Raw genomic sequence first — 13,580 nt, forward strand, 5'->3', positions numbered from 1 at the left:
TAGTTTATAGATGACCAGATGACAGAGTGACACTCATGCAATTCTTGAAAATAGTACTGTGGAAATATTTACATGTGCCACAGAAGACCAGTTTAACATCTCACCTGAAAAACAAAAGTCCATCAGTGCACATCCTCCGACAGTGCAGCACTCCCTCAGTACTGACCCTCTGACAGTGCAGCACTCCCTCAGTACTGACCCTCTGACAGTGCAGCACTCCCTCAGTACTGACCCTCCGACAGTGTAGCACTCCCACAATACTGACCCTCTAACAGTGCAGCACTCCCTCAGTACTGACACTCCGACAGTGCAGCACTCCCTCAGTACTGACCCTCCAACAGTGCAGCACTCCCTCAGTACTGACCCTCCAACAGGGCAGCACCCCCTCAGTACTGACCCTCTAACAGGGCAGCACCCCCTCAGTACTGACCCTCCAACAGCTCAGCACTCCCACAGTACTGACCCTCCGACAGTGCAGAGCTCCCTCAGTACTGACCCTCTGACAGTGCAGCACTCCCTCAGTACTGACCCTCTGACAGTGCAGCACTCCCTCAGTACAGACCCTCCAGCAGTTAACCACTCCCTCAGTACTGAACCACCGACAGTGCAGCACCCCCTCAGTACTGACCCACCGACAGTGCAGACCTCCCTCAGTACTGACCCTCCAATAGTACAGCACTCCCTCAGTACTGATCCTCCTACAGTGCAGCACTCTGTACTGACCCTCCGACAGTGCAGCACTCCCTCAGAACAGACCCTCCGACAGTGCAGCACTCCCTCAGTACTGACCCTCTGACAGTGCAGCACTCCCTCAGTACTGACCCTCCGACAGTGTAGCACTCCCTCAGTACTGACCCTCTAACAGTGCAGCACTCCCTCAGTACTGACCCTCCGACAGTGCAGCACTCCGTCAGTACTGACACTCCGACAGTGCAGCACTCCCTCAGTACTGACCCTCCGACAGTGTAGCACTCCCTCAGTACTGACCCTCCAACAGCTCAGCACTCCCACAGTACTGACCCTCCGACAGTGCAGAGCTCCCTCAGTACTGACCCTCTGACATGCAGCACTCCCTCAGTACTGACCCTCCAACAGTGCAGCACCCCCTCAGTACTGACCCTCCAACAGCTCAGCACTCCCACAGTACTGACCCTCCGACAGTGCAGAGCTCCCTCAGTACTGACCCTCTGACATGCAGCACTCCCTCAGTACTGAACCACCGACAGTGCAGCACCCCCTCAGTACTGACCCTCCGACAGTGCAGACCTCCCTCAGTACTGACCCTCCAATAGTACAGCACTCCCTCAGTACTGATCCTCCTACAGTGCAGCACTCTGTACTGACCCTCCGACAGTGCAGCACTCCTTCAGAACAGACCCTCCGACAGTGCAGCACTCCCTCAGTACTGACCCTCTGACAGTGCAGCACTCCCTCAATACTGACCCTCTGACAGTGCAGCACTCCTTCAGTACTGACCCTCCGACAGTGCAGCACCCCACAGCACTGACCCTCCGACAGTGCAGAACTCCCACAGTACTGACCCTCTGATAATACAGCACTCCCTCAGTACTGACCCACCAACAGTGCAGCACTCCCTCAGTACTGACCCTCTGACAGTGCAGCACTCCCTCAGTACTGACACACTGACAGTGCAGACCTCCCTCAGTACTGACCCTCTGACAGTGCAGCACTCCCTCAGTACTGACCCTCTGACAGTGCAGCACTCCCTCAGTACAGACCCTCCAGCAGTTAACCACTCCCTCAGTACTGAACCACCGGCAGTGCAGCACCCCCTCAGTACTGACCCTCCGACGGTTCAGCACCCCCTCAGTACTGACCCTCCGAACGTGCAGAACTCCCTCAGTACTGACCCTCCAATAGTGCAGCACTCCCTCAGTACTGATCCTCCTAGAGTGCAGCACTCTGTACTGACCCTCCGATAGTGCAGCACTCCCTCAGAACAGACCCTCCGACAGTGCAGCACTACCTCAGTACAGACCCTCCAGCAGTTAACCACTCCCTCAGTACTGACCCTCTACCAGTGCACCACTCCCTCAGTACTGACCCTCTAACAGTGCAGCACTCCCTCAATACAGACCCAAAGACAGTGCAGCACTCCCTCAGCACTGACCCTCTGACAGTGCAGCACTCCCTCCGTACAGACCCACTGACAGTGCAGCACTCCCTCAGTACAGACCCACTGACAGTGCAGCACTCCCTCAGTACAGACCCTCGGACAGTGCAGCACTCCCTCAGTACAGACCTACTGACAGTGCAGCCCTCCCTCAGTACTGACGCTGTGACAGTGCAGCATTCCCGCAGTACTGACCCTCCGACTGTGCAGCACTTCCTCACTACTGACCCTCTGACAGTGCAGCACCCCCTCAGTACAGACCCTCTGACAGTGCAGCACTCCCTCAGTACAGACCCTCCAGCAGTTAACCACTCCCTCAGTACTGACCCTCTACCAGTGCACCACTCCCTCAGTACTGACCCTCTAACAGTGCAGCACTCCCTCAATACAGACCCAAAGACAGTGCAGCACTCCCTCAGCACTGACCCTCTGACAGTGCAGCACTCCCTCCGTACAGACCCACTGACAGTGCAGCACTCCCTCAGTACAGACCCACTGACAGTGCAGCACTCCCTCAGTACAGACCCTCTAACAGTGCACCACTCCCTCAGTTCAGACCCTCGGACAGTGCAGCACTCCCTCCGTACAGACCCACTGACAGTGCAGCACTCCCTCAGTACAGACCCTCTAACAGTGCACCACTCCCTCAGTTCAGACCCTCGGACAGTGCAGCACTCCCTCAGTACAGACCTACTGACAGTGCAGCCCTCCCTCAGTACTGACGCTGTGACAGTGCAGCATTCCCGCAGTACTGACCCTCCGACTGTGCAGCACTCCCTCACTACTGACCCTCTGACAGTGCAGCACCCCCTCAGTACAGACCCTCTGACAGTGCAGCACTGTCTCAGTACAAACCCAATGACAGTGCAGCACTCCCTCAGCACTGACCCTCTGACAGTGCAGCACTCCCTCAGTACAGACCCTCTGACAGTGCAGCACTCCATCAGTACTGACCTTCCGACTGTGCAGCACTCCCTCAGTACAGACCCTCTGACAGTGCAGCACTCCCTCAGTACAGACTGTCTGACAGTGCAGCACTCCCTCATTACTGACCCTCCGACAGTGCAGCACTCCCTCAGTACTGACCCTCTGACAGTACAGCACTCCCTCAGTACTGACCCTCTGGCAGTACAGCACTCCCTCAGTACAGACCTTCTGACAGTGCAGCACTCCCTCAGTACTGATCCTCCAACAGTGCAGCACTCCCTCAGTACTGACCCTCTGATAGTGCAGCACTCCCTCAGTACTGATCTTCTGGCAGTACAGCACTCCCTCAGTACTGATCCTCCTACAGTGCAGCACTCCCTCAGTACTGATCCTCCAACAGTGCAGCACTCCCTCAGTACTGACCCTCTGATAGTGCAGCACTCCCTCAGTACTGACCCTCTGGCAGTACAGCACTCCCTCAGTACAGACCTTCCGACAGTGCAGCACTCCCTCAGTACTGATCCTCCAACAGTGCAGCACTCCCTCAGTACTGATCCTCCAACAGTGCAGAACGCCCTCATTACAGACCCTCCGACAGTGCAGCGCTCCCTCAGTACAGACCCTCTGACAGTGCAGCGCTCCCTCAGTACAGACCCTCTGACAATGCAGCACTCCCTCAGTACTGACCCTCTGACAGTGCAGCAGTCCCTCAGTACTGACCCTCCGACAGTGCAGCACTCCCTCAGTACTGACCCTCTGACAGTGCAGCACTCCCTCAGTACAGACCCTCCGACAGTGCAGCACTCCCTCAGTACAGACACTCTGACAGTGCAGCACTCCCTCAGTACAGACACTCTGACAGTACATCACTACCTCAGTACAGACCCTCCGACAGTGCAGCACTCCCTCAGTACAATACTGAAATATCAGACCAGAGTTTGCACTGAAATCTGGAGTGGGGTCTCATTTTCACTCAGTGGTATGGGTCCAATAATAAGCTGAGGTTGGACATTGGAAGGGTCTCAGGAGTGATAGGTGCGGTAGAGGAATGATCATGTCCTGCAGACCCACCGGGCACAATCGACACTTCCCAAAGTTAAGAAGATATGAAAACGAAACATAAAGAGACACACAGCCTGTCCGATTACACACATTGTTTCTCTTCAGGATCTACATCATCCGCCATATCTTGATGTTAGAAAGAAACTTTTTCAAAATTGCTTAACTGAGTGCAGCTGAGACTGAAGCCTTGGTTCAACTAAACAAGGTTAATATGAGCTCCAGGAACATGGACAATTACTTTTTAAGGAAAACAAAGTGTTCAGATGATAATAAGTAGATGAGTCTGTCTGCCACTTTAGTGAGGGACACTAACACTGTGTCCCAAGGGTCCCTCCAGTTGACACCAGGTTTCACCGCAGTGTTATCGAACAAAATCAAACCACACAACACAGTGAGTCTGACTATATTAGCACAACTGAAATGTCATTACGCAGTGGACCTTCAAATAGTGGGTTCACTGTATTTCACGAGTAACAGTTTCACTGAAATGGTCTGAGTGTTTTTTCTGTTTTACTCACTGATCGGCTAAGAAAACACTTCCGTGGCCAAACGGAGTGAAACTGGCCAGTAAAGCAGGTTGCAGGGTGGAATCGTTGAAGATATTGGTGTAAAATGTCCCTTGACAGGAGAGTCCAGAGTGACTGCGACAAACAGCGATATTACCCGAAGGGTAACTGTATCTTCAGTCAAGGAGGATCTCACAGAGAGCAGTTTCATTGCTGGCATTATTATTGTCACGATAGGAATATATCCAAATGTTACACAATAAAACCTAACTACATCTCAATCTCCGCAGCACATCATCCTCTTTGCCCCCGCACCCCCACAGCCCAAACTACTCCCCCTCACAGCTCCAAACCCCCACCCACCCCCACACTCACATATCACTCACACCGTCCCCTATACATGCAGCCCCATTCGGGTCATGTCAGCCCTCAGCAACCATTCTACCTCTACCCTACACTGGTCACACGCTCACAGACACAGGTCACACACTCTCACACACAGGTCACACTCTCGCAGACACAGGTCACACACACAGGGCACACACACACACTCAGGTCATACACTCACACACTCACAGACACAGGTCACACACTCTCACACACTGGTCACACTCTCGCAGACACAGGTCACACACACAGGGCACACACACACACTCAGTTCATACACTCACACACTCACAGACACAGGTCACACACTCTCACACACTGGTCACACTCTCGCAGACACAGGTCACACACACAGGTCACACACACACACGCAGGTCACACACACACACTCAGGTCATACACTCACACTCACAGACACAGGTCACACACTCTCACACACTGGTCACACTCTCGCAGACACAGGTCACACACACAGGGCACACAATCACAGACACAGGTCACACATTCACACACACAGGGCACACACTCACACACGCAGGTCAAACACACACACACACAGGTCATACACACACACACACACACTCGCAGACACAGGTCACACTCTCACCGACACAGGTCACACACTCACACCCAGAGCTCACACTCTCGCAGACACATGTCACACTCTCACAGTCACATGTCACACACTCACAGACACAGGCCACACTCTCACAGATACAGGTCACACACTCACACACAAAGGTCACACACACACACAGGTCACACACACACATGTCACACTCTCACAGTCACAGGCCACACACACACACACAGCTCACACACACACACACAAGGCACACAGTCACAGACACAGGTCACACATTCACACACACAGGGCACACACTCACACACGCAGGTCACACACTCACACAGGTCATACACTCACAAACACACTCACCGACACAGGTCACACACTCACACACACAGCTCACACTCTTGCAGACACAGGTCACACACAGGTCACACACTCACACACATAGGTCACACACTCACCGACACAGGTCACACACTCACAGACACAGGTCACACACTCACACACACAGGTCACAAACTCACACAGGTCATACACTCACAAACACACTCACCAACACAGGTCACACACTCACACACACAGCTCACACTCTTGCAGACACAGGTCACACACAGGTCACACTCTCACAGGCCATAGGTCACACACACACAGGTCACACACTCACTGACACGGGTCACACACTCACACACACAGGTCACACACTCACTGACACGGGTCACACACTCACACACACAGGTCACACACTCACACACATAGGTCACACACTCACCGACACAGGTCACACACTCACACACACAGGTCACAAACTCACACACACAGGTCACACACTCACCAATACAGGTCACACACACACAGACACAGGTCACACACTCACACACACAGGTCTCGCACACACACACAGGTCACACTCTCACACACACAGGTCACACACTCACCGACATGGGTCACACACTCACACACAGGTCACACTCTCACAGACACGGGTTACACACTCATACACACAGGTCACAAACTCACACACACAGGTCACACACACACATACACAGGTCACACACACACACACAGGTCAAACTTTCACAGACACAGGTCACACACTCACACACACAGGTCACACACTCACAGACACAGGTCACACACTCACATACACAGGTCACACACACACACACACAGGTCAAACTTTCACAGACACAGGTCACACACTCACACACACAGGTCAAACTTTCACAGACACAGGTCACACACTCACACACACAGGTCACACACACACGTCACACTCTCACAGTCACAGGCCACACTCTCACAGACACAGGTCACACATTCACACACACAAGTCGCACACTCACCAATAGAGGTCACACACACAGGTCACACACACACAGACACAGATCACACTCTCGCAGACACAGGTCACACACTCACACACACAGGTCACACACTCACCAATACAGGTCACACACACAGGTCACACACACACAGACACAGGGCACACATTCACACACAGGTCACACTGTCACACACACAGGTCACTAACACACACACAGGTCACACACTCACACACACAGATCACTCACTCACACACACAGGTCACACAATCACAGACACAGGTCACACACTCACACACACAGGTCACACACTCACTGACATGGGTCACACACTCACACACAGGTCACACTCTCGCAGACACGGGTTACACACTCATACACACAGGTCACAAACTCACACACACACAGGTCACACACTCACCAATACAGGTCACACACACACAGGTTACACACACACATACACAGGTCACACACTCACACACACAGGTCAAACTTTCACAGACACAGGTCACACACTCACACACACAGGTCACACACACACACACATCACACTCTCACAGTCACAGGCCACACTCTCACAGACACAGGTCACACACTCACACACACAGGTCAAACTTTCACAGACACAGGTCACACACTCACACACACAGGTCACACACACACAGACACAGGTCACACACACACGTCACACTCTCACAGTCACAGGCCACACTCTCACAGACACAGGTCACACATTCACACACACAAGTCGCACACTCACCAATAGAGGTCACACACACAGGTCACACACACACAGACACAGATCACACTCTCGCAGACACAGGTCACACACTCACACACACAGGTCACACACTCACCAATACAGGTCACACACACAGGTCACACACACACAGACACAGGGCACACATTCACACACAGGTCACACTGTCACACACACAGGTCACTAACACACACACAGGTCACACACTCACACACACAGATCACTCACTCACACACACAGGTCACACAATCACAGACACAGGTCACACACTCACACACACAGGTCACACACTCACTGACATGGGTTACACACTCATACACACAGGTCACAAACTCACACACACACAGGTCACACACTCACCAATACAGGTCACACACACACAGGTTACACACACACGTCACACTCTCACAGTCACAGGCCACACTCTCACAGACACAGGTCACACACTCACACACACAGGTCAAACTTTCACAGACACAGGTCACACACTCACACACACAGGTCACACACACACAGACACAGGTCACACACACACGTCACACTCTCACAGTCACAGGCCACACTCTCACAGACACAGGTCACACATTCACACACACAAGTCACACACTCACCAATAGAGGTCACACACACAGGTCACACACACACAGACACAGATCACACTCTCGCAGACACAGGTCATACACTCACACACACAGGTCACACTCTCGCAGACACAGGTCACACACTCACACACACAGGTCACACACACAGGTGACACACACACAGACACAGGGCACACATTCACACACAGGTCACACTGTCACACACACAGGTCACTAACACACACACAGGTCACACACTCACACACACAGATCACTCACTCACACACACAGGTCACACAATCACAGACACAGGTCACACACTCACACACACAGGTCACAGACTCACCGACATGGGTCACACACTCACACACAGGTCACACTCTCGCAGACACGGGTTACACACTCATACACACAGGTCACAAACTCACACACACAGGTCACACACTCACCAATACAGGTCACACACACACAGGTCACACACACACATACACAGGTCACACACTCACACACACAGGTCAAACTTTCACAGACACAGGTCACACACTCATACACACAGGTCACACACTCACTGACATGGGTCACACACTCACACACAGGTCACACTCTCGCAGACACGGGTTACACAATCATACACACAGGTCACAAACTCACACACACACAGGTCACACACTCACCAATACAGGTCACACACACACAGGTTACACACACACATACACAGGTCACACACTCACACACACAGGTCAAACTTTCACAGACACAGGTCACACACTCACACACACAGGTCACACACACACACACATCACACTCTCACAGTCACAGGCCACACTCTCACAGACACAGGTCACACACTCACACACACAGGTCAAACTTTCACAGACACAGGTCACACACTCACACACACAGGTCACACACACACAGACACAGGTCACACACACACGTCACACTCTCACAGTCACAGGCCACACTCTCACAGACACAGGTCACACATTCACACACACAAGTCACACACTCACCAATAGAGGTCACACACACAGGTCATACACTCACACACACAGGTCACACTCTCGCAGACACAGGTCACACACTCACACACACAGGTCACACACACAGGTCACACACACACAGACACAGGGCACACATTCACACACAGGTCACACTGTCACACACACAGGTCACTAACACACACACAGGTCACACACTCACACACACAGATCACTCACTCACACACACAGGTCACACAATCACAGACACAGGTCACACACTCACACACACAGGTCACAGACTCACCGACATGGGTCACACACTCACACACAGGTCACACTCTCGCAGACACGGGTTACACACTCATACACACAGGTCACAAACTCACACACACAGGTCACACACTCACCAATACAGGTCACACACACACAGGTCACACACACACATACACAGGTCACACACTCACACACACAGGTCAAACTTTCACAGACACAGGTCACACACTCACACACACAGGTCACACACACACACACATCACACTCTCACAGTCACAGGCCACACTCTCACAGACACAGGTCACACTCTCACAGACACAGGTCACACACTCACACACACAGGTCACACACTCACCAATAGAGGTCACACACACAGGTCACACACTCACAGACACTGGTCACACACTCACACACACAGGTCACACTCTCGCAGACACAGGTCACACACACAAAACCCCATCTCACAGACACAGGTCACACACACACATGTCACACACTCACCGACACAGGTTACACACTCACACACACAGGTCACACACTCACCGACATGGGTCACACACTCACACACAGGTCACACTCTCACAGACACGGGTTACACACTCATACACACAGGTCTCAAACTCACACACACAGGTCACACACTCACCAATACAGGTCACACACACACAGGTCACACACACACATACACAGGTCACACACTCACACACACAGGTCAAACTTTCACAGACACAGGTCACACACTCACACACACAGGTCACACACTCACAGACACAGGTCTCACACACACACACACATCACACTCTCACAGTCACAGGTCACACACACACAGGTCTCACCCACACACACACACAGGTCACACACTCACACACACAGGTCAAACTTTCACAGACACAGGTCACACACTCACACACACAGGTCACACACTCACAGACACAGGTCTCACACACATACACACACATCACACTCTCACAGTCACAGGCCACACTCTCACAGACACAGGTCACAGACACAGGTCACACTCTCACAGACACAGGTCACACACTCACACACACAGGTCACACACTCACCAATAGAGGTCACACACACAGGTCACACACTCACAGACACAGGTCACACACACACACACACACATCACACTCTTGCAGACACAGGTCACACACACAGGTCACACACTCACACACACAGGTCACACACTCACCAACATTGGGCACATGCAGGTCACACACTCACACACACAGGTCACACACTCACCGACATGGGTCACACACTCACACACAGGTCACACTCTCGCAGACACGGGTTACACACTCATACACACAGGTCACAAACTCACACACACAGGTCACACACTCACCAATACAGGTCACACACACAGGTCACACACACACAGACACAGGTCACACACACACACATGTCACACTCTCACAGACACAGGCCACACTCTCACAGACACAGGTCACACACACAGGTCACACTCTCACAGACACAGGTCACACACACACACACACAGGTCACACACTCACCAATAGACGTCACACACACAGGTCACACACACACAGACACAGGTCACACACTCACACACACAGGCCACACTCTCGCAGACACAGGCCACACTCTCACAGACACAGGTCACACGCTCACACACACAGGTCACACACTCACCAACATTGGGCACACGCAGGTCACACACTCACACACACAGGTCACACTCTCTCAGACACAGGTCACACACTGACACAAGTCACACACTCATTGACACCTGTCACACGCTCACACACACAGGTCACACACTCACACACAGGTCACACTCTCACAGACACGGGTTACACACTCATACACACAGGTCACAAACTCACACACACAGGTCACACACTCACCAATACAGGTCACACACACACAGGTCACACACACACAGACACAGGTCACACAATCAGTCTCAGGTCACACTGTCACACACACAGGTCACTAACACACACAGAGGTCACACACTCACACACACAGGTCACATACTCACCGACACGGGTCACAGTCTCACAGACACAGGTCACACATTCACACACACAGGTCACACAATCACCGACACAGTTCACACACACACATGTCACACCCTCACAGACACAGGTCACACACTCACACACAGGTCACACACTCACACACAGGTCACACACTCACACACACAGGTCACACATTCACATACACAGGTCATGCACTCACCAACACTTTCACAGACACAGGTCACACACATACACACACACACACACACACACACACCTCACACACTCACTGACACAGAGCACAAACTCACACACACAGGTCACACACTCACAGACACAGGTCACACACTCTCACACACAGGTCACACACTCACACACACAGGTCACATACTCACCGATACAGGTCACACACACAGGTCACACACACACAGGTCACACACACACAGACACAGGTCACACACTCACACACACAGGCCACAGTCTCACAGACACAGATCACACATTCACACACACAGAGGTCACACACTCACCGACACTGTTCACATACTCACAGACACATGTCACACACTCACTGACAGAGGTGACACACACACACACACACACTCACAGACACAGATCACACACACTCACAGACACAGGTCACACTCTCGCAGACACAGGTCACACACTCACAGACAAAGGTCATGCATTCACACACACAGGGTCACACACTCACAGACACAGATCACACACACTCACAGACACAGGTCACACTCTCGCAGACACAGGTCACACACTCACAGACAAAGGTCATGCATTCACACACACAGGGTCACACTCTCACAGACACAGGTCACACACTCACAGACACAGGTCACACACTCACACACAGGTCACACACTCACACATATGAGTCATGCACTCACACACACACACGTCATACGGTCACAGACACAGGTCACACACTGGCACTCATGAGTTACACAAACACACACACATCACACACCCACCGACATGGGTCACTCACACCCACAGGTCACACTTTCATGCACACAGGTCTCACACACACATACACATACACACACACATGCACACATACACATACACAGGTCACACTCTCAGACACACAGGTCACACACACACACGAGTCACACACACAACACACACACACACACACACAAGTCTGGCACTCAATGACACAGGTCACATATCCACAGACATGGGTCACACAATCACACACTTAGAGGTCATACACAGATTTGGATCATAAACTCAGATATGGGTCATACACTCTCGCAAACACTGGTCACACACTCACAGACATGGGTCACATACATGTACACAGGTTATACACACATAGACACAGGTCACAGACTCACGCACACAAGTCACACATTCACAGACACTGGTCACACACGCACCGACACGGGTCACACACTCACAGACACAGGTCACATACTCACCCACACAGGTCACACACTCACACACGCAGGTCATACACTCACCGACACAGGTCACACACTCACAGACATGGGTCACATACGTGCAAACAGGTTATACACATATAGACACAGGTCACACACTCACACACGAGTCACACATTCACAGATACTGGTCACACATGCACAGACAGGGGTCAGATTTTCACAGACAAAGGTCACTTACACACACATGTAAGTCACAAACTCACAGGCATGAGTTACATGCTCACAGACACAGGTCACACATTCACATGGATGTGGATCATACACTCACAGACACAGGTCACAGACACGGGGCACGTGTTCACTCACATGGATCACACATTCACAGACATGGGTCTCACACACACATACACACACACAGTTCACAGATACACAGACACAGGCCATACACTCACAGACACGGGTCACATACATGCACACAGGTTACTCACACATTGACAGAGGTCACACTCTCACAGACACTGGTCACACACTCATAGGCACTGGTCACATGCTCTCTCACACAGATCATACACACAGAGACATAGGTACCACACACAAAAACATACACACACACACATGTCACGCATTGACAGACACATGTCTCACACAAACACGGGTCACACACACACACGGAT

At 52.0% G+C, this 13,580-nt stretch overlaps 1 protein-coding gene across 1 annotated transcript in view; it reads right to left on the reverse strand.

Annotated features, from left to right (window-relative positions):
- The window catches only part of LOC140466600 (uncharacterized), a 154,513-nt gene that overhangs the window by 87,604 nt on the left and 53,329 nt on the right, over nucleotides 1–13,580 (reverse strand). The window contains exon 9 of the mRNA XM_072562051.1: nucleotides 4,642–4,797. Within this exon, the coding sequence (XP_072418152.1) occupies nucleotides 4,642–4,797 (156 nt within the window). The remainder of the gene's footprint in view (nucleotides 1–4,641; nucleotides 4,798–13,580) is intronic.

Source organism: Chiloscyllium punctatum, chromosome 44 (genome assembly GCF_047496795.1).
Source record: "Chiloscyllium punctatum isolate Juve2018m chromosome 44, sChiPun1.3, whole genome shotgun sequence".
NCBI lineage: Eukaryota > Metazoa > Chordata > Chondrichthyes > Orectolobiformes > Hemiscylliidae > Chiloscyllium > Chiloscyllium punctatum.